The sequence below is a fragment of the Pocillopora damicornis genome, chromosome 10 (assembly GCF_964200805.1).
Source record: "Pocillopora damicornis chromosome 10, jaPocDami1.2, whole genome shotgun sequence".
Taxonomy (NCBI): domain Eukaryota; kingdom Metazoa; phylum Cnidaria; class Anthozoa; order Scleractinia; family Pocilloporidae; genus Pocillopora; species Pocillopora damicornis.
In genome coordinates this window covers 13,726,271-13,749,500 of record NC_142679.1, presented here as the reverse complement: position 1 = coordinate 13,749,500, position 23,230 = coordinate 13,726,271, and the positions used below count along the sequence as shown (strand labels likewise).

Sequence of the window (23,230 nt, the reverse complement as noted above, 5' to 3'; positions counted from 1 at the left end):
TCACCGAGGGGATGGGGGCCGTAAGGACTCTATGAACCACTGGATTTCAAAAAAATAAATAGAAAATGAATGCTTAGGCACTCAATCACCTCAAAATCAAAGAGATTGGAAGCGTGTGTCACAAAGTTAGGTCTGGTAAGTACAGTAGTTCTGTACTTACATTTCCGTTATCTATCACAAATTATATAATAAGGTCAGTTGTGCACGCTTTCTGATTGGTTTTCACTTATAATCTATCGGAGGACAGACATATAGATGACATCATCATTAAAACTTTTGTTAATTCTTTATTATACAAAACAGATAGATTCCAAGTTGCCATGCATCTGTTCAGTAATAGATCACAGAGGACGTCAAAATGTGGTAAGAACATCAGCGACACACTCGGCTGTGCCTCATGTGCCACTTTTTTGTTCTTACCACATTTTGATGTCATCTGTGATCTATCACTGAACAGACGCATGGCAACTTGGAATCTATTTGTTAAAAAGACTAAATATCCTTTACATATAAACTTAATTTTTTCTTTTTCTGACAGAGGGACCATCTGCCTATTCAGTTTTAAGAAACAACCTGGTTCCTTTTGGGGACAAACTGATTATGGAATATAGTCAAATGCCTGTGGGTTGCCCCTGGGGGGGAGGGAAGGTGGGGGGGTTGTTGAAGCTACGAATTTATCAGAGCATTATTGTAAACCCATACTAAACAATTCACAGCAAAAAAACTGGATGTGTCAATAACATTTATTTGTGTTGTCAATAATCTGTCAAAGAAGTAATCTCATAATAAAATAATTTTACAGTAATTTTTTGATAATGCTTTTAAAAATATATCTTAAAGTGCACCATATGTGATAACAATTAATTTGGAGGAAAAGAGTCAACTTTGAGACTATAATTCTATTCTGAGTAAGGTTAACTGTAATAAATTACCACAGGAACACTTTTAATAGAAGCTCACCAAAAAGTGAATGTAATTATTTCACGTAAAAAAGGATATTGCATAATCAGTAGCAAAAGTTTTGTGAACAGATCACAGGGTGTAATATATTATGACCAAGGCAAGTCAGTGTTACCTTGCATACTTAATGAAAAATGCTCTAATTGCTTTTACGTTGATTTGCTTTACAAATGCAACACAGTACATAGTCATCCAGGAAGTTCAATACTAAATCAAATCAGTGGTACACTTGTTTCATTGCTATCATCATCTGAGCATGCAATGGGCAGTTAATTTGAGTACCATTACAAATAAATTCAAAGGTGTCACGACAGCCAATAACAGCCTCAAAAAAAATAAATAACACAAGGTACATTCACTGGGCAAAGCAACCAAAATCAATGTGGGTAATTCCAGGTGACTTTCAATAATTAATTGAGAATTATCCTCACACTGGTAAATGGATCATCCCAATTATTTTGTACTACAGAAATAAGGAGAAGGTTTAAGTGAGGAGAACAAACACATTGACAGTATCAAATAAATACTTTGAAAATTTTTATAGCTGGGGTATATGCCCGAGTGTCAAATATTTAACAAGGCCTATAAGCCCATAAGTGACACAATTTGCAATAAAATTAAATCAAATTAACCCCTTATACCCTAATATTGGTATTGGTATTCTCCAAAGTATTCTCTTTACATTTCCTATGGTACTGACAAGGAGAATTTGTTTTGACAATCAAGAACTTCTTAACCCTTTAACTCCCAGAAGTGATTAACATAAAACCTCTCCCTACAATAACCATACATTATTCAGCCAATAGGTAACGAGAATATTCAAAGTTATCAGGTAGAAGCTGCTATCTTGATCTAACACCAAGTTCTCATAGCTAATTTACAAGGAAATGTGTAGCAGCTAGAAGGGAGAATTAACAATCAGATCTTGGGAGTTAAAGAGTTAAATTGGTGACCCTTTCTTTTATACTTGTGACCTTTACATTTGATTTATTGGTGATACTGTAAGGAGAAACTAGAAGGCAGACACTCTAAGGGGTTAAAGGTTTATCAATCAAGATAGTTACAAGTATTAAGCATACATGGTGACCAAGATGAAATTTCAACATCCTTTTTTATTTTCAGAAATGACTTCTCCCTATCTCCCTACAACTTCTAAAACAGAAGGATGAATTTTTAGTGATATATCTTTTCAGTAGGAGTAGAAAGCAGCTCCTCTGTATGAACCAAGGCAAAGAAGGTGTCAGAGAAACATAATGGCTCAAGGAGTAAAACTTAGGAAACATTCAACCCTGTAAATATCCCCTTTAAATTGCTATCAACAGGAGGGTTTTGTAAATACATTTGGGGAGGTTAAGTTATCCAAATTATCAAAAAAATTGGGAGTATCAATTTCATGCACTGGGAGTCAAACCATCAGTGTTTTCCTGTATTGAAGGAAATGAAGGATGTCCATTTGTACTAGTAGATGACATGCCACCATAATTAACCTCACCATTCAATTCTCTGTTATGTGGGGCAGGAATGTAGCAGTCTTTGGCATCAACATCAGAGCGGTAACGCTTTTGCCTCCAAAGTGCCAGTAGAGGAATACAAAGGGCAGTTGTCACAAATGTGCACCAGTTAATCCATTTCAACCCAAACTTCGGCAGCATTGGGAAGATATAGAAAACAACTTGCAGGAAATTATTGGAGAATGTCAGAAAACCTGAAGTGATTCCCTCTGCAACCGGGTACGTAGATTCCACTGCTAATTCAAAGAACAAAGGAATTGTTCCATTTACAAACAGTCCTCCCAGGATGCTGGTTACAAACAGGACCACTTTTGAGTATGGAAGAACACCAGCACAAATCAGAGTAAATATCATCAGTGATACTGTGGCACCAGTCAAGAGTGCTATAACAATCAGCTTCATGTAACGAGTGAAGTGGTCTGCAAATCTAAGGAAACAATATTACCAATAAATTGTAAGTGAATACTAACACAAATCAACATAGCTTTGGTATTTTGTTAACCCTTTACACCCCAACATAGTATGCATATTCTCCATACTGTTCTCATTACATTTCCTGAGGTGTCGAAAAGGAGAATTTCTTTAAAAATCACAAGCCTCTTTAGTTGGTGACCATTTCATATATTCTTGTGACCTTACTGTTTGATTCAAGGCTGATAAGGTAAGGAGAAATTAGACATTACTAACTCTTGGGGGTCAAAAGGCCTACATAACCTAAACCACAAGTGTCTTCACAAGTGTAACAATCAGAGATTCACACTGACTGGGCCTCATTTTAATTCCAGTCCATTTTTTCTCCAAACAAAAATGGTAAAGTTTATCTAGGTTTTTCTTACATTTTGTTTAGTTCTTAACCACTTTACCCTCATGATCTCAATTAAAATTCCCTTTACTGTCTGCTACACATTTTGTTGGGATTTAGCTCTGGGAATTTGGTAATAATCAAGTTTGTTTTCCTTTCCTTTTTGTCACCCCATTGCATAAAAATGTAAGAACAATGTAAAAATAAATCCTTTTTGATCACTCTTGGTTGTAAAAGAGTGAAATAAATGTACAAGTGAAATGAGATCTTATCTCTTTTTCACTGATATACTGTCTTCTGTCTGCCTTAACCCTTTGACTCCTCAGAGTGACTAACATCTAATTTCTCCTTACAGTGTCACCCTTGAATCAAATGTAAAGGTCATGAGAATGTGGGAAATAATAAGAAATTTAAGAAGCCTCTGATTGGCATAATTATAATCCCCTTTATGAAATAGGTTGTTGTTCATCATAACAAAGTTGCTAGATGTTGATCGCGACATTTTGACTGTTTACTGCAAGTCTTCTTCAGGCTATGGGGTCAACTGGTTCCGGCACAGCATTATGTATAATGGTGGTCTGCTGCAATTGGTGCATTTTGATCTGGCTATTGTTTCTGTGTACCATGGTTTCCTAAGGCATTCATTGATTAGTTGTGCTTTGCTGGCTTTAATGTTTTCTAATTGTTGGCATCCACACTTAATCTCCATCTCATTATCTTAGAAAATGTGTAAAGAACAGTATGGAGAATATGCATACTGATTTTAAGGTGTACAGGGTTAATGACTGGAAGGCTGAAAGCAATCCATACACTCTTGTCACAGTTCTAAGTCTCTCTGCTGATAACCAGATACAAGAGGCAGATTGACTAAGCCGTCAGCTAAACTTGCATCATGTAAAACCTTTTACGCATAACAATATAGTACTTACATTGAGAGGGAAATTCCTGAGACTGATCCAGCAACAACAGCCCCAAATCCCAACCATCCAGCTGTTTTCTGATCAATGTGGAACTGTGAGAGATTAAGATCCAATATCGAGCACCAACCGCCATAGACTCCGGTTCCCATACCATAAATAAAAACCAACAACCAGAACTGGCCATTCTTCAGTAAGTTCTTGGCACCGATTTTAAATTCCAGCCGTCCCATAGCAGCAGTAACGCTTGGTGGTAGCTTTGGCTTCTCAGGAAAATGGATGATAACAAAGAGCATCGTTATAGTAGTGATCCCCAACTCAGTGTACATGAGATTCATGATTTTATCTCTCAAATGGTCAATCTCACTCTGGTTAAAAAGCTCTCTTAAAGCCAAATAGTCAATCCCTGAGTTAGTGGTTAAATTTTGCGCAGCTTTCATATCCCCTACATCTGGAACCATAAGGGGTCCAAGAATAAAAGAAAGTGCAGTTCCACTATAGCAGGCAAGGGAGGAAATGGCTGTAGCTGTTGTTCGCTGATCTGGAGGAAACCATGCTGCAGACACCATTGGAGCTGCTGCCATGGCAATGGGTCCTCCAATTCCAGTTATGAATTGTCCACAGTGGATGAGCCAAGTTTGAAGGGTAACATGCTCATCATTAAGGGGTATACATCGCAGACCTGCTCCAATGAATTCACAGAAAACAGCCGCCAGAACAGCTACTCTTAAACCTAGAGAATAAAGAAGCAAAAAGGAGGAAGATGTACAGTTACAACCACTACACAATGAATAGATCTTGTGTTCCTGGCAAATCCACCAGTTCAAAGTTTACCAGTTGCCCAATGGTCAACTTTTATGGACTGACCAGGATCCAGTTGTTCAAAGGGCCAGTAATGCTATCCAATGAATAAATCGCCATCCAGGGGATAAACGTCAACAAAACATATTGCCATAGCCATCAGATAGAGATGGATCCAATGAGTAGCATTATTCACCTCTGGAACAACGGGTACCGGAGGTCAGATGAAATCTCAGTTCATATGTTGGCTGATTACCAGAGTATCATCAAGTCACTTAAATTTTTCTTAACTTCAGATCAGTCCTATAAATTCTCGTTGGCCTCGTAACATATTTCCTTCGTTGTGATCGACTATTACGAACACTTTGGCTTTGCTTTCAACACTCAGTTGAAAAGATCTCTACCACATAAAAAAAAAAACCTACGAAGCGTACAACAGATCAATACAGTGCTTCAATAAAATCAAACAAACTGTAAAAGAATCACATGCTATCGCTTGGAATCTTACAATCTAACTTTTAACTTCATTATAACTCTTTCTTCCAATTACCTTTCATATCCATAAGCCAGCACATTGGTACTACTGTGACCACGAACGAAATTGGACCCCAATCTGCAAGCAACGTTATGGTCGTACTATCCCAGCCAAACACCACTTGTGAAGTGCCTTGTATGGGTCCCCACGTATTCCAGATCAAATTATTCAATGCAGCAACGACTGAGAAGACTGCCAAAATGTACCATCGCCGCTTGTAAATTTTGCATTTATTCTGGTGAACAGATCCAATGGATTTGTATCGGCGATCATCAGAACGAAGCAATGCTGCTCTCTCCTCGAAGGATTTCCCTTGGTTCATTGTGATTGCGAAGCCAAAAGACAGGCAAATTACAAAGTTTCTCTTTCACTTTGCGTTTGAAAAGGCTTCTTGATTTTTTGGAAAGGTTTCTCTTCCGCTGTTTCCGGTTTTTTGCATAAAATTTTAGGACCCGACCGGCGTCCCAAATATAGCTTCAAAATGAGAAAGCATGCACTACTTTACTTGGAACAACGTAAGCCCTTTTTCCTCTCCCTCTGGAATAACCTTAGCGCAGAATTACACCTTGAGGGCAAGGAAAAAAATCAGTAGCGAAGGAAACTTCTTACTTTACCGCCGGAGTTCACAGTATTTATATCGTCATGTGATCACCGTTCAGGAAAGACTCTGCGGGGGAGGACAGGGTAAGAATATGACTACACGTCATTTCAACTCGCGCGCGTCAACTCCAAGTCACGCGAGATAACATTTCTTTTCGTCTATTTTAAAGACGACAAGCCAAGGAGAGCTATTTAATATGTAAGTGATCGAAAAGTAAAGTAAAACTTGGTTTTATTCTCGCGTTTATTCCTGCAAGTAGCTAGCTCGCCTTGGGTCACGAATGCACACAGCGCACTTGATGCGGGAAGACAGCGAATCAGTACCTGTTTGAGATTTTCCTTTGGGGTTTTAGTCTTTCTTCCCTTGACTTCATCTTCAATCAATAAATTCCATTTTCTTTCTCCGTTTGTAGTTTAGAGAATTAACTAGGAAACTGAGGGGTTTCTCGGTTCTTTTCTTTTCTTTCCTTTTTACACACTGAAGTGTTATGAGCGGCCGTCACCGCCAAAAATACAGGCAAAATGTATATGGTTTGTAATGAACGGAAATAGTCTAATTGTCTTTTGGAGAACGGTTTATACTATTTCAAGAGATTTATTTAAAATGCAAATGGACAATTATTGTTACGTGTGACCGTGGTAAAATGCATCATTTTACGCAACAACACATTTAAAGTCTAGGCAGTCAGAACCATAGCTAGGAAACGTGATAAAGCGATTCATTGTTTTAAGACGACGAAACTACGACTAAAGGGCGCCTAAAAACTATAAAAACTAAAGGGTTGGGACGTAAGACCCGACATAGACTATTTCATTTCAAGCTTGACTTGTCCATTTCACTTTTTTTATTTTTAGCGGTTATGGCGTAAACCATCTGCTCTAATAAACCATTTCGGTCTGTACTAAACCATTTGTCGTCACGCTAAACCATTTTACTTTACGGTGAGTAGACTGGTGCGATACTAAGCCATTGCGGCTTACGATTAACCATTTGCCGATAACTTAACACTACTCTGAACCGTTTGTGTCAAGTCACTGAGTCAAAGTACAGTTAGCTCAACTGTTTGTCATTTCGACACTGAACCATTTCAGTTAACACTTGGCCAATCGTGTTTTTATTGAATCAATTCAAAAACACCTAGTTTCTGAATTGTATAAACCATTTTTTGTTTGAATATTTCATTTCACCAAAGACGACTTGTCCATTTGTATTTTAGATAAATCTTTTGAGATAAGATAAACCGTTCTCCCAAAGACAATTAGACTATTTCTGTTTATTACAAACCATTTATTATGCCTATATTTTTGGCGGTGACGGCCGCCCATAAAGTTTGTAAGTGATATGTGTTCTGATTTGAGTGAAATGAGTGCGTAATCAACATACGTTTGCATTTATTTTTTCATAAATAAACAGAAGCTACGTTTTTGTGCCTGTTTAACTTCTTTTGGTATAAGTAGATATCTATCGTCTGTTTTTATTATCAAATGGGGAATCTTTTATCGTTCTATCAAATAAATACACCGGTGGATGGGGAGGAAACTTCGACTTTAACGTAATTTCCCCATTTTTTGTGATTCCTCTAATTAACTCGACCGAAGCATTTTCCCTCCAATTTTTTTTGGTACTTGTTAGGTACCCTGCCCGTTGCAAGCTTATTAAATAGCGCTCTAATCGCGCAGATGGAGAATGATCATGATTCAAGCTTCGAATGATTATCACTGTTGAGGAATCGTCAATAGTAGCTTCCTTTTCATGCACAAGGCTTTCTCTGCGAGGTGCTGTTGTTCTGTTGTCCTTTTCACTTCTCCTGGACAAAACAGAAGACCTAACACGCTTGCTTGAAGACAGAGAGCGATTTGTTATCCCTAAAGGAGACATCATTTTATTTACAGTTGGTGCGCTGACGGATTTAAAGCCCAGACTCGAAGAGCGAAAACTGTTTGTTCTTTGCGTCGACTCTACAGGCTGTCCATTATCGTTATAAGTATGGAAAAGGTAGTTTGTTGCTCTTTGTCGTGTTGCCAACATATTACACTCATTTGTCGTGAACCCAGATGGAAACATAACATCAGGGCAGCTATATGCGTATCCATTGTCGGAGATCCTGCATAAACATCTCGGTGAGACGTGTTGCGGTAAATTTCTGTCACCAAGGGTGGCTGTCGATTTAAACAAAAAATAATAAAGCGTTACAGTAAAAGCTCCGCAAAAAGAGGCAGAGGCGGTGGTGTAACGGTTCATAACCTGAGTCCTTGATAGAGCTTGGTTGGATTCACTGTGTCGTTTTGCTCTCCAGCGGGAAATTTCAGTACCTCTCACAGCCATCTTCTAAAAGTATAATTGGGGTATTGGGGGAATAAATACAGAAAACGGAGCAATCAAAACCGCACGGTGTATGAATAAGCGAATGATGCGAAAGCGGTGCGGGAGCCGAGTGAGGGCATGAGGCGAGAGCGGAAAAAAAGCGATGAGCGGAGGGAGGGGTAGGGCTTGTCGCTTTTTAGCTCACTTCGCCCCACGCATGCCCATAATTGGGAGAATTAATACAGAAAACGGAGCAATAAAAAACGCACGGGGAGAAGACAACCTGCATGATTCAGAATTCTACCCGGAAAGAGTGACCATACTTATAAACTGCTGTAGCAAATCTTATTTTTCCTTTTATCAAAGCGAAAGAAGCGAAACCGGAGCGGGAGCCGAGTGAGGACAGGAGGCGAAAGCCGGCGGACAAAATAATGAGTGGAGGGAAAGGTAGGGCTTGTCGCTTTTAAGCTCACTTCCACCCCATGCCCTCGCGTGATACCTGCTCCACTAGGACCCAGCATACCGGGACAAGCCACGAAAGCGTGAACCTCAAAGCACCAGAAAACTTTAAAAGCCAAACCTTTGTTGTCTTTGCTCTCGTGAGATGAAGAAGCTCCTCGCCTTACCCGGGGTATTGTAGACCGGGCGCGGCCCTGGATTCGAAATTCCATTCCGTGGCACTGAATTCCCCTGCTAGCGAAGTCGTTCAAAGGCATCTTGCTGATCCATTCAAAGCTAAAATGCAACCTGTGAATAAAATTATAACAAGCATGAAAAGGGACAAGCACTTATTGATGTCTAGCCCAATGATACTGCTGGCAGTATACCGTGTAGAAATCTCTCTGAGATATTTTTGCATTTCCATTTTAACATACTTTCTTTTCATGTTTGGACACATCCAAAACTTTCAGAACTACATAGCCCAATTTAGGGCCTCTTCATATGAGCCCGGTTGACCGGGCTAGCCCGGTTACCGAGATCTCGCCTCACTCCTATTTCCTTTGTAAAAATTTCGATGTGTTCATATGAGAAGGCGGGCCAGCCCGGTTACCGAGATCTTGGTTGTAGAAACCGAGATCTCGGTAACCGGGATGAAATATTTTCCCATATGAACACTCCAGCCCGGTTACCGGGATGAAAATTTTTCAACTACGCATGCTCAAACTCGTTCCCAGGGCCTCAGTCCACGTTTCGCGCCCTTTTCGACTCTTTTTCATCCCGGTAACCGGGCTGAAATTTCCCATATGAACAGACGACAAAATTCGTCTCGGTAACCGGGCCAGCCCGGTTACCGGGCTCATATGAAGAGGCCCTTATTCAGTAAAGAGCATAACTTCAGATTTCTTCGACTCCAGAGCAGTCTCATTAACACTAAATTGCTGTTTCTTTCCGCTTTTAGGAGTTCATTTCTCTAAAGCGTATTAAGTGTGAATACAGTATATAGAGATATTGTGCACACTCCGAGTCAGTTAGTGTTCCTTTGTAAGGAAGGTGAAAAAATTGAACCACAGGTGCAGTAAAAGATTATGTGTTGATAAAGGAAGGTTGCTAAGAGCGGGCAAACAATGAAGGGAGACAACTGTGCAAACCTGCAATTAACAACCGGATAAAAACCCTCAGGTGTTTACTGGCTCTTAATATTGGTTTGGCCTTTCCCTCTAAGATCTAACAATGGTTGAAAAAAACAACAAAACACAATTGTGGTAAAATTCTCTCCAAAGGAAGTGTCGTCTAATGATCAAAGGATTTACAAGAATTATAATTCGGTGATCATTTTGAGTTGTATTCGACGTGACTTACAAAAATTTTTTTTAAGGCTTCTTTGCCACAACCATGAGTTTACTCAAAAAAGGCCTGCCTTCCTCAGTACTTTCTCTACACCAGGAGCCCGGGCTCCTGTCTATACTCAAAAGTTGCGTACAGAAAAAACAGGAAGTGAGGCTTACTAAGTTGTTGGGTTGTATAAAATCTCTATATTGTCGTCATCTCAGATTCCATACAAATTTAAGCATCAAAAATAAGAAAGTTTTTTCTGCAAGATGCAGAAAATAAGTATTTTCGCGACTTTTTTTAAGGTTACTCCTTCCCACCTACCATCAGATGACAAAATACATATTCAAAGAAAGCCTTCCTTCCTCTTCTCTCTCTCTACTTAAAATTGCGCAAAAGCAAAAACAGGAGGTAAGGCTTACTAAGTTTTCCCATTGCCGGTATAAAGTTCCTTTCCTACCCTCATCTTAAAATTACATTAAAATTTTAGGATTACAAAAACGGAAAATTCTTAAAGAAGATGGAGAAAATAAGTATTTTCTTCGATGACAAATTTCCCTCTGAAGTAAATGTAAAGGGAACAGAGGGTATGCGGTTAGCTTTCTTTAGTAATTGTAGTCGTTAAAATTCAGAAATAAGCGCTTTAGCGCCTATTCATTAATAATTCAATGGCGATGACGACGTAAGTGCGGAAGATATCATCTTAAAATTTTACACATATAAGGTTTTGTGTTTAATTTACCCTGCTTTGAATGGAAAACGACCCTTTGGACCTGTTTTCAGTAACGTGTTTCGCTCAGCTTTCTACCCGATATCGGTAAGAGCCTGTTACTTTTTCCCTCGGCTAATTTAGGTTTAAAAGAAAAAAAAATTAAACATCTTTATTGTTTACTCACCGCTTGATTCTCCTTCAGTACAATTTGCAACGCTTTTTTACTGCTAGATGTACATTATAAACCAAAACAACATTTTGAATCAGCTTCCGCGATAAAAAAAATTTGGTAAGGTGTTGTTATTAAGCAGTGAGTTGCTTCAAAAAAGATTAATTTCTTTGATATCCGCGGGCATATCAAGATTGCTGGATATTTGAAGAGTTCCAAGATCGTCCGGGAAACAGTGTTGTGTGTTGAATGGATGGACAAATTAGCACCTGTCGAGTATACTGTAAACACACCTGCTGTTGTGCCCAGGACACTTCGGCCAGTAATGAAAGCACTGGGCTTTATTCAAGATAGCGGAGTTTCGTCACGTAAAATGTGAAATTAAAACGTTACGTAGCGTTAAATTTAGTTGAGTTAAATCTAGAGTAACTTGATTTCCTACCAACGCCCAAATGAGCCACAATAACGTACTACTACGATCACAACATTATACAGATAAGTGTCTTTAGCTGTGCCGCAAAACAAAATGGTTGCATCAGAAAACATAAGGAATGGAAAATGTTTCGCAATTGTCAGACTAAGGCGAAACCCCTTTACTGCGAGACGTCAATGCCACCTTATCGAAGAGGCGTAAAGTATTCGGCTTGTCACTACCGTTATCCTACACAAAAACGATAAATAGATTTAGATAATGAAAGAATAAATGAAAGAATAATTGAATGGTTGAATAAAAAAAAAAAGTAAATATATGAACGAATGAATAATCGAATACCGCGGTGCAAACCTGTGTTGTTGAAGCCGTATTTTGTTGAGAAAATACACCTTTACATTCGCAACCAATAGAACTCGAAACGGAAAGATCGCGAATAATCTGGTATGGCCTAATTCTCCATAAGGCTTCCCGTATTAAAGTACTAAATTTACACATTAGAGCAAAAACGTTTTTTTCAGAGATTAAGAGAGGTGATCTTGTCCTTCTTTAGTTGCTGTCGCTGTTGTTGATGATGGAGGTGGCAGTGGCGGTTGCTGCTGGTAAGAGGGTCTGTCTGTTGACTTGGAGGTTAGGATTTCGTTCCCACAAGGAATAAATTTTTATCATTCCTATTGTCCCTAAACATTTTTCTCTGAACCACTCAACAATTAAAGCGCGACATCGCCTTTATTAACAACTACCAAGGGCCCATTACTCAGGCTCCTGCAACTACGAATTATCTCATTATTAACTCTGTTTTGACTCGTCTACATCCAGTCTCTTGTACTTCGCTTTGTAAACTGCAATAAGCGGAATACACACCACGGTCGAGGAGACTAGTAACCAGTTCATCCATCGCGGGCTCGCTTGCGGGAACATAAAAGCAATGAAGAAGATCAAATTGATGACGTATACAGATAGGACCATTACACCGGAAGTGATACCTTCAGCTACCGGATATGTGCACTCTGCTGCGAGTTCCATGATGAGAGGAACAGTTCCACAAAAGAGAACGACCTGAGAGATACCGGAGGCGAAGAAGACTGGTTTTGAGAGAGGAATAATCTCCTCACATGCGAGCGATAGGACTGTTTGAGCTCCAGCTGTAGCCACAAAGAGGAATATTAAGATTGGCTTGGTGAAACTCTGAATGCGATCGGCATACCTATAAAGAATAAATAAAATAATACTAATAATAATAATAATAATGGTTTGTAAGTTATCCACATGGTGGCCCTTCTGTACTAATTCACCATAATAAAATAATATAATGGTTGTAGTATATGTAAAATTGTAAAATATTGGTGCAAGTTCGTTCCCAAGCTCGCTCTTCTTCCTCTCTTTTGGAAGAGGGACCTTGAGGACGAATTTGGGCTTGCGCCACAGATGGAATCATAAAGCGCGCGCGGGTCGCACATACCTTCTTCCCCCAACCCCTCCCTGAACCCTTCCCCTCCCCCCACAAACGATGCTTCAGGCGCCTTATGTAGAAACCCCAACGTAAGTCCTTATGCTGTTATCGTTCTGGAAAAAATAATTGTCTCCTTTTTTTCATTTTTACAAGTAAAAGTAAAGATACCAACATCCCTAAGTGATATGCATTTGGCATGGAAACTCAAATAACTAAGAAATGACCTTAAATAAGTTTTTACCCTATGGCGTTAAGTGTACTCAAAATTTGTCACTGATAATATTAAAGAGTGGAGTATGACGCTTGAAAAACGTAGTGTTAGCGAAAGATAGAAATCTGACTTCTTTTTTCTACTTACCATGAAAACGAAATACCAAGAAGAGACGCGACATTTGCTGAGAATCCTAACCAGCCAGCAGTCTTCTGATCAATTCCCACTCCGGAAAAGATGAGGTCCTGGACACTAGACCAACCCCAGTTTACTCCGTTACTGACACTGAATATGAGCAACAATAACCAGAATGACCGGTTTTTCAGTAACGTTTTGGCGCCAGAACAAAAATCTAATCGTCCAGCCGCGGAGGAAAGGCTTGGAGGGCTGGGCGGTTTGGCAGGAAAATAAATCAACACCGTGAAGAGTAAAACTCCCACCAAAACAGCTTCGATGAACAAGTAATCATTTATTCTTGACAAAAGAAATTTCATTTGTTCTGGAGTGGTGTGATTCCTCAATGTAGCGATGTCGATGCTCTGTCCCGTTTCATATTTAGTCAAGTTGCCGTAATCAACGTCTGGGACGAGATGAGGCCCAACGATGTAGCTAAAAGCCGAACCCAGATACGACGCCAGCGTGGCGATAGCCGTGGCGGTCATGCGCTCGTGTGGCGGGAACCATGTCGCGGACAGCACAAGCACTCCCGCGTTCTGAACCGCGGGTACGGCCACCGAGATAAGGAACTCTGCAAACGTTATAAATACTGTTCTCCATTCAGGGTGGGCCGGGATAAGTTCGCAGATGACAGCGAAGGTCTGAAGTGATATGGAACATAGCACTGCAAATCTTAGACCTAAACAATCACACGAAGAAAAATAATTAATGTTGACATATCGTGTATTTCGCGATCCTGTGTTGGTATATTTGCAAAACTTAAACATTTACCTTTTCATTTACTACTTCAATTACCAAAAATTTGTGGATCCCCCTTTGACGGGCCATCCACACAAAATAGTCGCCATCTTATTTACGAGCAGTGAAATCTTATACCTTGTCATAATATTGGAAAAAAATAAAACGTGTGGGTGATAATTAAGTCACTTTTATGACCCTTTTGTCGGGTAACCAAAGAAATGAACGTTTAAAGGCTAATTTTCGTATCCTTCCCATTTCATCAGCTGATCGAATCCCTTCTCTCTGATAGAGCTCTAACCTGAAAACTTTTCTTCCTTTTGAAGCGGAAGTATGGCAGATTAAAGGGCCGCAGTATCGTGAAAAACCCATGCGCATTAATGGACCATCCATAACCGATTTTATGAAGGGGACTAGGAGAGCAAAGTCCAAAATTCATAGAAAAAATGGTTCGACGTTTTTTAACAGTAACCCACTACTCCGGCAAAGTGTCTCTGACCACATGTCGGTTGCACAATGCGCTCCTATTCCTTGCAGACTTGAGACCTTCCATTTTTTTTTTTTTTTTCATAAAAAAAAAATATCTAGAAAATTAAATTGAAGCCGGCACAACAGCCATATTTGCTGTTTTTTTTTTTAAACTTCTTTTTCTGTTTTCAGGCGTATCGCGCCAGTGAAGTCGGGACAAGTCTAAGAGTTATACGAAAAAAATGTAATTACAACGCCTGAGTTCGAATTTCGTGACCCTGCTAACAACCTCTCTGTAGAATTTGATGTTCTGAAATGATACTGGCTATATTAACCACAGTGAAAACTCTGACATTTTGTCTCCATCAAGGAAAAGGCTTCATGTTCGAAGGTTCATAAGCATTTGCAATAGTATTTAGTGACCATATAATAAAAACTGTCGAGAAAATGAAATTGAAGCCGGCCCAACAGCCATAATCACTGTTTTGTTTTGGTTTGTTTTTTTGGTTTGTTTTTTTTGTTTTCGGGCGCATCGCGCTAGGGGAGTCGGGACAAAGGATGAAAAAATTATAACGCCAGAGTTTGAATTTCGTGACCTTAGGCACAACTTCTTCTAAAATTTGATGTTCTGAAATGATACCAGCTTTACTAACAACATTGAAAACTCTGACATTTTGTCTTCAACAAGGAAAAGGCTTTCTGTTCGAAGGTTCATTAGCATTTACTATGGTATTTAGTGACATTATCCTAAAGCGAAACTCAATCTCGATCGATTACCGTTTTGAAGCATACGAAGCGATCGATTCTCGTAATGCGTACAAATAGGAGCAGTAAAATAAAGCACAAAACTTACCTTTCGTGTCTAAAAGCCATGCGGACGGCACAATGCTGATAATAGATCCTAGCGCTTGAAGAGCACCGATTATCAACACGTTTGTTTTATTCCATCCGAGCACAAGTTGGCATGTCTCTTGAATCGGTGGCCAAGTATTCCACAGAATATTTCCTGTCGTGTTTAGCAGGGTAAAAATGATCAAAATGTACCATCTTCGTTTGTAAACTTTGATGCTCCCAGCCGCCATTCTGTGCTCGATATCATCGGGCGAAGAGTTAACCACGAGATGCGCTGTTTCGTCGACTTCACGTAATGACATGTTTTCTTCCCTGAAACCCGATATTGTTTAAAATATTATGATGTCGATTAATGCGATTATTCGCTTTCCTATCGTCTGAAGAGTACATCGTTATATAGACACATATTTCTCCTTTTTTTTCCAACTTTCTCTCTCCAATGTCATGTCCATTCAGCTTATCAGGTGGTAGTTGTGAAATACCGGTTGTTATTTATTTTAATGGCAATTAAGCAAATTTATGCAAAGCATTTTTGCAACTTTTCTTTATACCTCAGGCCCGACTGAGAGACCCTGGACTCTATCGATACCACGCACGAGGAGCAAAACTGCCACGCGTGTCCTCACGCGTGTAAATAAACGCTAGGTATATGGTGTAACATACTTATTTCACCACTTGTTTTGCAAAATTCTCAGAAGGTGGCGTTTATAATTCGTCTGTCGAATTAATGAGTTAAATACTCAAATATGATAAGTACATGGACCAATATGGGCCAACATATGGACCAACATGGGCCCCTGGGAAACTCCGATGAAGGAAAGCAACACAGCCAATTCATGGCCGAAACTTACAAAATCTGCCTTCATAAAATGACGTGCTCGTATTGTGCCTTTTATTGAGTGCTTTCTTCTGAAGTCATCTCAAATAAAATTAACCAATTCAAGTTATGAATTTAAATTTCATCTGTTCATTCATTTGGTCTTCTTTCCAAAATAATTATTATCAAACTTCTCAATCCAGTTTGCCGGTTGCAAAGATTTCACAATTCTCCTCAGTATGTGAATGCTTAAAGAACACATCATAAATTCATTCCCACGGAAGGAAGAACTTACTTCTACAAGCCCGGTAGTCGTAAAACTTGCATTGCAAGAAATGAAGGTTTAATTACAATAATATTGTCGTGAAATCCCATTTTTTTCTTCCTACTCTATCCTCACAGTTTTCCGTCTAACTTTGTCAACAAGATGCAGAGTACAACGATTCTCTTCCTCTCTGAGATTTAATTTTGCAACGAGTTGCTCACTGATACTTAGCTTATCTGTTCAGTTTGAATTGAGGGAGCTCACCAGTTAGGCTAAACAAAACCTTGATACTTAGCTATAGAGCTAACTCAAGACGATAACGGTCTAAAAATATTACAAGCTAAATTGAGGCGAAGGAGCCTTCGCTTTACAAAAGGATTTTGACATTAAAAAAGTGATCATGTTCTGCAGTAATTGCAAAAACACAACACCAAATGAATGGCGCCTCCCTTGGGTTTCCAAGGATATGACTCTTTCAAAAGACCCAACTATTTTATTAAAAAGGTCAATGTTCCTAGATGTTTTATTACCCTAAAGTTTAAGATATGTTCGCCTTTTTGTTTTAACTTGAGACTTCTATTGTAATTCAACACAAAAAATAGAGGATGACTTTGTTATTACGGTTTATAAGTGGAGGTAATACCTAAAACACATGGATCTAGCCGAAAATTAGGATGCAGCAGAATTCTTAATCGCATTATTAATTACACACTGAAAGTCAGTGTTTATTGCAGACAACCGGCCCACCGTGAATAATTTTATTTTTGTATCCCGTGTTTTTAACACTTATATCATGTTCCGCAGTCATTTGCCAATTTTGGATCTACAGGCCGCGTCGTGGGAGCATTTTTCGATAGGGAACTGCGATGCAGTGTTACTGGGAAAGTAGCTTGATTTAGGGTCTACTAATCTTTCGACAACCCGAGAGGTTTGAAGGGGGTTGGTTTCTAAAGAAACCGCGGTGATGCGTCGGTGGAGGGGTGTGGGGTATTAAAAGATAATCTCGTTTTATCAACTAAATTGATAATGTTATTAAACTGGCTACCGTAAAGCTGGCATTTCGAGCGGTGTCTCTTCGTCAGAGCGGGAAAGGGAGTTTTTTCACTTCTTTCTTTCAGTCAAATCCTTTATTCCCTTCGAGGGAAACACCTGGCTTGAACGATATGGGGCAATTATGTAAAACTGTTAAGATTAAGCTGGTGGTTTTTCTTATCCTGAACAAAACCGCGGAATTAAGTTAGTACTAACAATCCATATAATAGGATGATCAGGAAATAACAGTCACTTGTCTCTGGCTTGGATTTCCGACCACACACTTCTGTAAGAAGATAAATGGCTGGCTTGTTTTGCGATGATCCTCATTGCATTGGCCTACATCCCTTGAACAGTGTCAAGACTGGGTTGGTAGATCACCAGAGAAGATTGAACGTTGTGTTTTAGGTTTGTCGGTTTCATTTATGTACTGTTTTATTACCCTTTGTAATCCTAGGCACTGCCTTTGCTTAAACAAAATGGTATTGTAAGAATACCATTGTAAGTATTGTAAGCAAGAAGTTAATTTAACATTTAGGGAAAAGGTAAGGGAAAACTTATCGATCGCTCTTCATGTAAGAGAGTCATCTGATGGGGGTATAGCTTTGAGTTTATGGTTAAAATTCGGGCCTTTGGAAGTTGATGGTTCTCAATAAGAAATTTTTCTTTCTTTTTTTCCACCTTGATTTAGAGTACATTATCAGGAGCCCACGAGCTCACGAGCAAAGAGGAAGTAAATGAGTGATTCAGTGATTTTCCCAGAATTCAGACATCAGTGTTGTTCTCGGCACAGATCAAAATCAAATGCGCCATAAGTTTAATCAGACTACGAGCAACACTTCCCTTACAGAGAAGTTTAGCCAGTCCCAGGCGTTCAATTAGAAATTCGGGGCGAAATAGTGAACGGCGCAATAGTAGCGGAGTAAAAAAGCGAGAGAGGCTTGTATCGGGTCGCGAAAGTTACATAACCCGAGCCTTCCTCGTTTTTGCACTCCTCCAAGCGTCGTTTATCATCGCACTTTTGTGAACAAGCGTCGACTTCGTGAGTCGTTTCACGGCTCGCGTCCTACTGGACGTAGGATAAAAGCGCCAGCAGAAGCCTCTAGTACAGTCCTATCGGAAAAAAACTGTGTTGTTATTTCCTTTGATTAGGGCTGAAATAGAAGAGACGTCTGTGCGTGTTTTACAAAAATATACTTTTTGTCTAATGCCAAGTACCCACTTCTTAAAAAAACAGTATCTATTTCAAGTTCCACTTCCGTTAACACCTACACTGAAAAAACAACAGGGATGTCCGGTTATCAGCGGGACCAGGTGAAGTTACAATCCCCTGGGGTGACTTAATACAATGATTATGTATATTACCCGCTCTTTTCACGTTTGACATGTGAAACGGAGGAGAAGACCATGTTATCAAGACATATTTGAAGACAAATATCTTGTGCGAGGGACCGACAGAATACTTCTGTAGCTAATCTTGAGGCAGCACCCCTTTCCTGCCACTCCTCCCTCCTCTGATTTGCCCTTGAAATTATCAAAGTTCAACCACACCCTTAGCATTTCCACGATTTGGTCACGTTTTAGCACTTTTATGTGGTAAAATTTGTTTGTGTTGGTAAGGGTTTCCTGATCAACAATTTGGGCGTCCAAATGATTCGACTCCAAAATTACAACATTGAGTGGGTTAAACATCCAGAGTCTCGGCTAGTTAGGCTGTCACAACTGCCTTGGTCTTCTCCTATAGTGTGCTCTGACAATACTACCTTGGCTGCCAGTATTGCAGGTGTTGAGTTGTACGAGTTAACATCTTTTCGCTAGGTAAACAACAGTCATCTAGTAATTGGTGAGTAGGTGCGGAAAAAAAAACATTCTCTTTAGCTATTCACTGCATCGTATAACGAACTTTCTTTTTGCTGCGTTTCTAATCATAGTTTATCGAAAGTGATTCAATCTACACATCACGTAAAATAATCACGTCACAAATCATCATCCCTTTCACGAGCATTGTGGTGCATTTTGCGAGCTGAATTGAGGATTTTTACGGATTAGATCATCTTCACATTTATAAGGCGCTACATAAGTATTGACTAAAATGTATTTTCGCACGCTCGCTTGATCGCTCAGATTGTTTTTTCATTTTTTTAAGCTTTTATTTTTTCTCAATGTCCTTCAATGTGATAAAAATATTAATACACTTTATTTCCTTTGCAATAAAAATGTTTGGGTCCTTCTCAGAGTCAAACCCAAAATATTTCTGCCCACAAACAAAAACAGAATAAACTTTATTGTTTTTAAATGAGTATTTTTAAAAATAACTTAAATGTTGTCAAGGATCTTCAGATATTTTCTGTTACAAGTCAACTTATGAATGCCGATGGCCAAAAAAAAAACGTGAAAATATCGACCATATAACAGTTCAGAAGAGAAAAATCTCGAGAGTTAAATGATTCTTTAGTCGTAGATTCGGTTCTTCGGATTTTTTCAGTCGTAGCTTTTTCGAACATTGTCTGTCCTGGAAGGGCAAAAAACTGTCGCATTAGATAACTTCACTGAGCCGAAATTCTCGAAGGCCAGTTCTGAGTTCTGAAGGGAAGTTTATTGGTAGAATCATCACATAGTTGAAAATATTCTATAAGCTTACAAATTGTGAACATGAATGAGAATTAATTATTACATGTATGAACTATTTTGAAACTGTACCTTCCCGAATGCTGCCATCTTAGATCGTATGACGTGTCAAAGGTGTTTTCTATACTAGCGGCAACCGTACTGCTTTTATACGGTTTACAAATAAGTTCCTCTATTGTTTCTACACTCAACAACATCAATTTCAGTTACACTAAATTTGGTTTTTAATAAGGATTGTTTGCGTAATGCACGCTTAAAACTTTTCATTAATCTCTTTTGACTCGTGCAACGAACTGAGATGGAAGGATTTCTCGGCCTAATCTATTTATACACCTAAAAAGATTCTTGGACCCGTTTCTCGAAAGTGAGAGCAACTTAACAGGACCGAAACCATATTTTTTTTCTATCTTGAATGTAATTTAGATGTACATTTTATTGCATTGAACAACACCTGGCTGAATGGAAGATACTTATTTTAGTGTTTGTCTACATTTCCTGTGTGGTATGATGATTCGCGGTGATTCTAGAGTAGGTTTTATTGGTTTTGGCTTCTCCGTACATAACTTTAATTACTGTTTTCATCGGTAGGTGCACGCTACAACTTGATTTAAACCTCGTTGTTGTCATTCTTTTAACAGTACCATGATGAAAGCTTCGACTTTAGTTTTGGTGCTCTTGGTTGTAATTTTGCTTTCATCTGTGAGACTTTCCTTTGGATATCCGAAAATATTAAAAAAGATATCAGCAAACGGAAAATCTTCATTGCAATCGCGGGGAGTGTCATCCAATGGAGATGAACATCAAGGTAGGTATATTAATGCTAACAAAAAATTATTTTTATCAATGTATGGTTTTTCCAAGCGTTCGGTAGCGCTTTTGGTTTAGTTTATAACTGATTTTGCCTCAAAAACGCACATTCAAGCAAAAAGAAAGAATGAGACTTTAAAAAGAGAAAAAAATACAGAATCCTGACGATGTAGCCTGAAGAAGCTAAATGGCCAAAATTGCATCCATAACACGCAATCTTAGATGATTCTGATTAAAAAAGGATAAAGTAATAATTCTGTCATTCACAGGACAATCAATCTAGACGTAAACTGATATAAAGGTGTACGAGAAGTAAGCGAGTCGCTATTGGTAAGCTTTTAAGAAGCGAATAGCCCTTAATCAAGGAAGTGAGATCTTTCTGGCACTTTTAGAATGGGTTTTGAGGAAGACGATGGCGGACTGTCTTCTGAACAAAGTGTGAAATGCTTATGTGTGGTGTAAGGAAACGAACGTAGAAGCCATTTATAAGCAGTCATTTTGTAGGGACGAACGAAAAAGTGAGGGGATCAAGATTGAAAACAGGGGCCACTCCTGCTGAAAACCCCGCCTATTTTATCCCGCCTGCTTATTCGTTCGCTGACCGAGAGCCTGGCACGAGCTGGGCAAAAATTAGTAGTTTCACTGACTGGTTGTTTGAGAAGTTGGCACATGTCTTCCAAACTAATCACAAACCACATCGAAGCAAATCAAATACAATCTAAAGGTACTTTTTACAATTAATCAAAAATTGCTCTCTAAAATGGCTCTATTTTGTTATAGTAGTTAAAAGACCCACTGACCTACCTTGCGTCGATGAAAAAGACAGATACCATTGTTTTTACGACATAGTGATGGCGGATGCGTGTTTAACGAAAGTGGAGGAGATGTGGAAAAATTGCAGATATTCTTGCAACTTTTGTAAGTGCTCAGAAAAGATAACTTTGCTTTAAAAATTGCGTCAGCGATAAAGACCAATAGAGGAAAGAATTATATCGAGAATTATCTACCCTGAACTGGCGCACATTTCTTAAGATCTTCGATCATAATCACCAGTTTCGATTGTGGTTCTTTTCGATCAAAGCTTGATTTTTTATTTATTTGGTCTCATTCACCTCATTTATTCGATTGTTTTTGTTTTTTACCTTCTTTTATCTATGGATTTATTTTTCTTGATTTCAGGCTAGGTGAACTCATGAAGACACAACGTCTTGTTGGCTTGTGAGACCGTCAAACTATGGCATTGGAAGCGCTGTATTTATAGATAATTGGGAATAAGTAAATATTAAACTTGTTAAATCTATCAGTAGGCGTAGACATCTTTGAATTTAAATATATCATAAATCTTAAGAAAGTGTGGTGTCTCTTGACTTTGTTATTAACAGTTTGCATTCTCCTCTAGTGAACTCGTTGCGCAGAATTTGACTAATGGACTGAAGTATGCTTTCGAAACCATATCATATTTAAATTCTCCATTAAAAAGTTTACGTGGATTAATAATTTTGACTGCGTTTTATACTGATTCCAAAGGATAAAGTAACTTTTTGAAACTTTGCATCAAAGATGAGTAAAATTCGACTTCGGGCGCCGCCATTTTGAATTTTGCTTAGCAGCCTGGCTGCCTAGTTGTGTCGCAACAAAGAGTTTCCCCTCTCTTTTTCCTCTATAAGAGATCTTTTTCAGCATAACACACAACAGAAGAATAATTCTTGATTCAAACAGTAATTTTTTTGGCGAAAACCAGAGCAGTGGCTGATTATCGTTTTGCGTTCATGGCCAGGTTACAGAGTCGTATTCAAAATGGCGGCGTATGTAGTAAAAGTTCCAGCAGATTTTCGAGCGGTTAGGACAACCGTTTGAATGTCAAAAAAGAAAATGTTGTAAATGGCCAAATATAACTTTTAATTGTTTAATGGTGGAGATAAAAATGGTTTCTGGAGCATACTTCTCCATTCTTTGTATATTATCTCAAACGGAAGGCCTGTTTTCTGAGACATACTTAAGAAAGCTGGGGCTGTCCTGGTGTACCGGTACACGGGGGAATTCCTATTGTTTTCATATCCGTACATGGAGTTGTGACGCAGTTCGTTAATGTTTCGTTCCTTTGTGTACCGGTACACGAGGACACAACCAGAAAGCTAATCTCGATCTTAAAATTCTTGAAGACGCCCTTTGAATTCCTATTCCACAACACGCGCCTGCGTAAGCTGTAACAAATTCTGCCTCAGTCCTTACATCATTCTTGAATGCCTCCGATGATCTAGAACCAGGGC

The 23,230-nt window shown here is 38.9% G+C and overlaps 4 protein-coding genes across 9 annotated transcripts; 1 reads left to right on the top strand and 3 right to left on the bottom strand.

Moving 5' to 3' along the window:
- Positions 1-726: 726 nt before the first annotated feature.
- LOC113675486 (solute carrier family 49 member 4 homolog) lies at positions 727-6,183 on the bottom strand. The gene is made up of 3 exons (XM_027192081.2): positions 5,542-6,183; positions 4,203-4,923; positions 727-2,898 (listed from the first exon to the last, which is right to left on the bottom strand). Exons 1-3 carry the CDS (start codon positions 5,846-5,848, stop codon positions 2,352-2,354), a joined length of 1,575 nt encoding a protein of 524 aa, XP_027047882.2. The 5' UTR covers positions 5,849-6,183; the 3' UTR covers positions 727-2,351.
- Positions 6,184-7,393: 1,210 nt separating this feature from the next.
- LOC113675465 (uncharacterized) lies at positions 7,394-11,333 on the bottom strand. Of its 3 annotated transcripts, XM_089185119.1 has the most exons (4): positions 11,098-11,309; positions 10,021-10,096; positions 9,012-9,178; positions 7,394-8,286 (listed from the first exon to the last, which is right to left on the bottom strand). In XM_089185119.1, the coding sequence occupies exons 3-4, from the start codon at positions 9,145-9,147 to the stop codon at positions 7,589-7,591; spliced, it is 834 nt and encodes a 277-aa protein (XP_089041245.1). In that variant the 5' UTR covers positions 9,148-9,178; positions 10,021-10,096; positions 11,098-11,309; the 3' UTR covers positions 7,394-7,588. The 3 variants fall into 3 exon arrangements, with proteins under 3 accessions (XP_089041245.1, XP_027047849.2, XP_089041244.1); XM_027192048.2 differs by lacking the exon at positions 10,021-10,096 and having other exon boundaries at positions 11,098-11,333; XM_089185118.1 differs by lacking the exons at positions 10,021-10,096; positions 11,098-11,309 and having other exon boundaries at positions 7,394-8,455; positions 9,012-9,146.
- A 67-nt stretch (positions 11,334-11,400) lies between these two features.
- LOC113675464 (solute carrier family 49 member 4 homolog) lies at positions 11,401-15,955 on the bottom strand. The gene is made up of 3 exons (XM_027192046.2): positions 15,413-15,955; positions 13,324-14,032; positions 11,401-12,719 (listed from the first exon to the last, which is right to left on the bottom strand). The coding sequence occupies exons 1-3, from the start codon at positions 15,711-15,713 to the stop codon at positions 12,302-12,304; spliced, it is 1,428 nt and encodes a 475-aa protein (XP_027047847.2). The 5' UTR covers positions 15,714-15,955; the 3' UTR covers positions 11,401-12,301.
- Positions 15,956-17,799: 1,844 nt separating this feature from the next.
- Positions 17,800-22,311, top strand: LOC113675430 (uncharacterized). 4 transcript variants are annotated; one of them, XM_089186216.1, is made up of 4 exons: positions 17,800-17,933; positions 20,792-20,958; positions 21,744-21,878; positions 22,140-22,311. In XM_089186216.1, the coding sequence occupies exons 2-4, from the start codon at positions 20,796-20,798 to the stop codon at positions 22,142-22,144; spliced, it is 303 nt and encodes a 100-aa protein (XP_089042342.1). In that variant the 5' UTR covers positions 17,800-17,933; positions 20,792-20,795; the 3' UTR covers positions 22,145-22,311. The 4 variants fall into 4 exon arrangements, with proteins under 4 accessions (XP_089042342.1, XP_089042338.1, XP_089042341.1 ...); XM_089186212.1 differs by having other exon boundaries at positions 21,741-21,878; XM_089186215.1 differs by lacking the exon at positions 17,800-17,933 and adding an exon at positions 19,246-19,343 and having other exon boundaries at positions 21,741-21,878.
- The last annotated feature ends 919 nt before the right edge of the window (positions 22,312-23,230 follow it).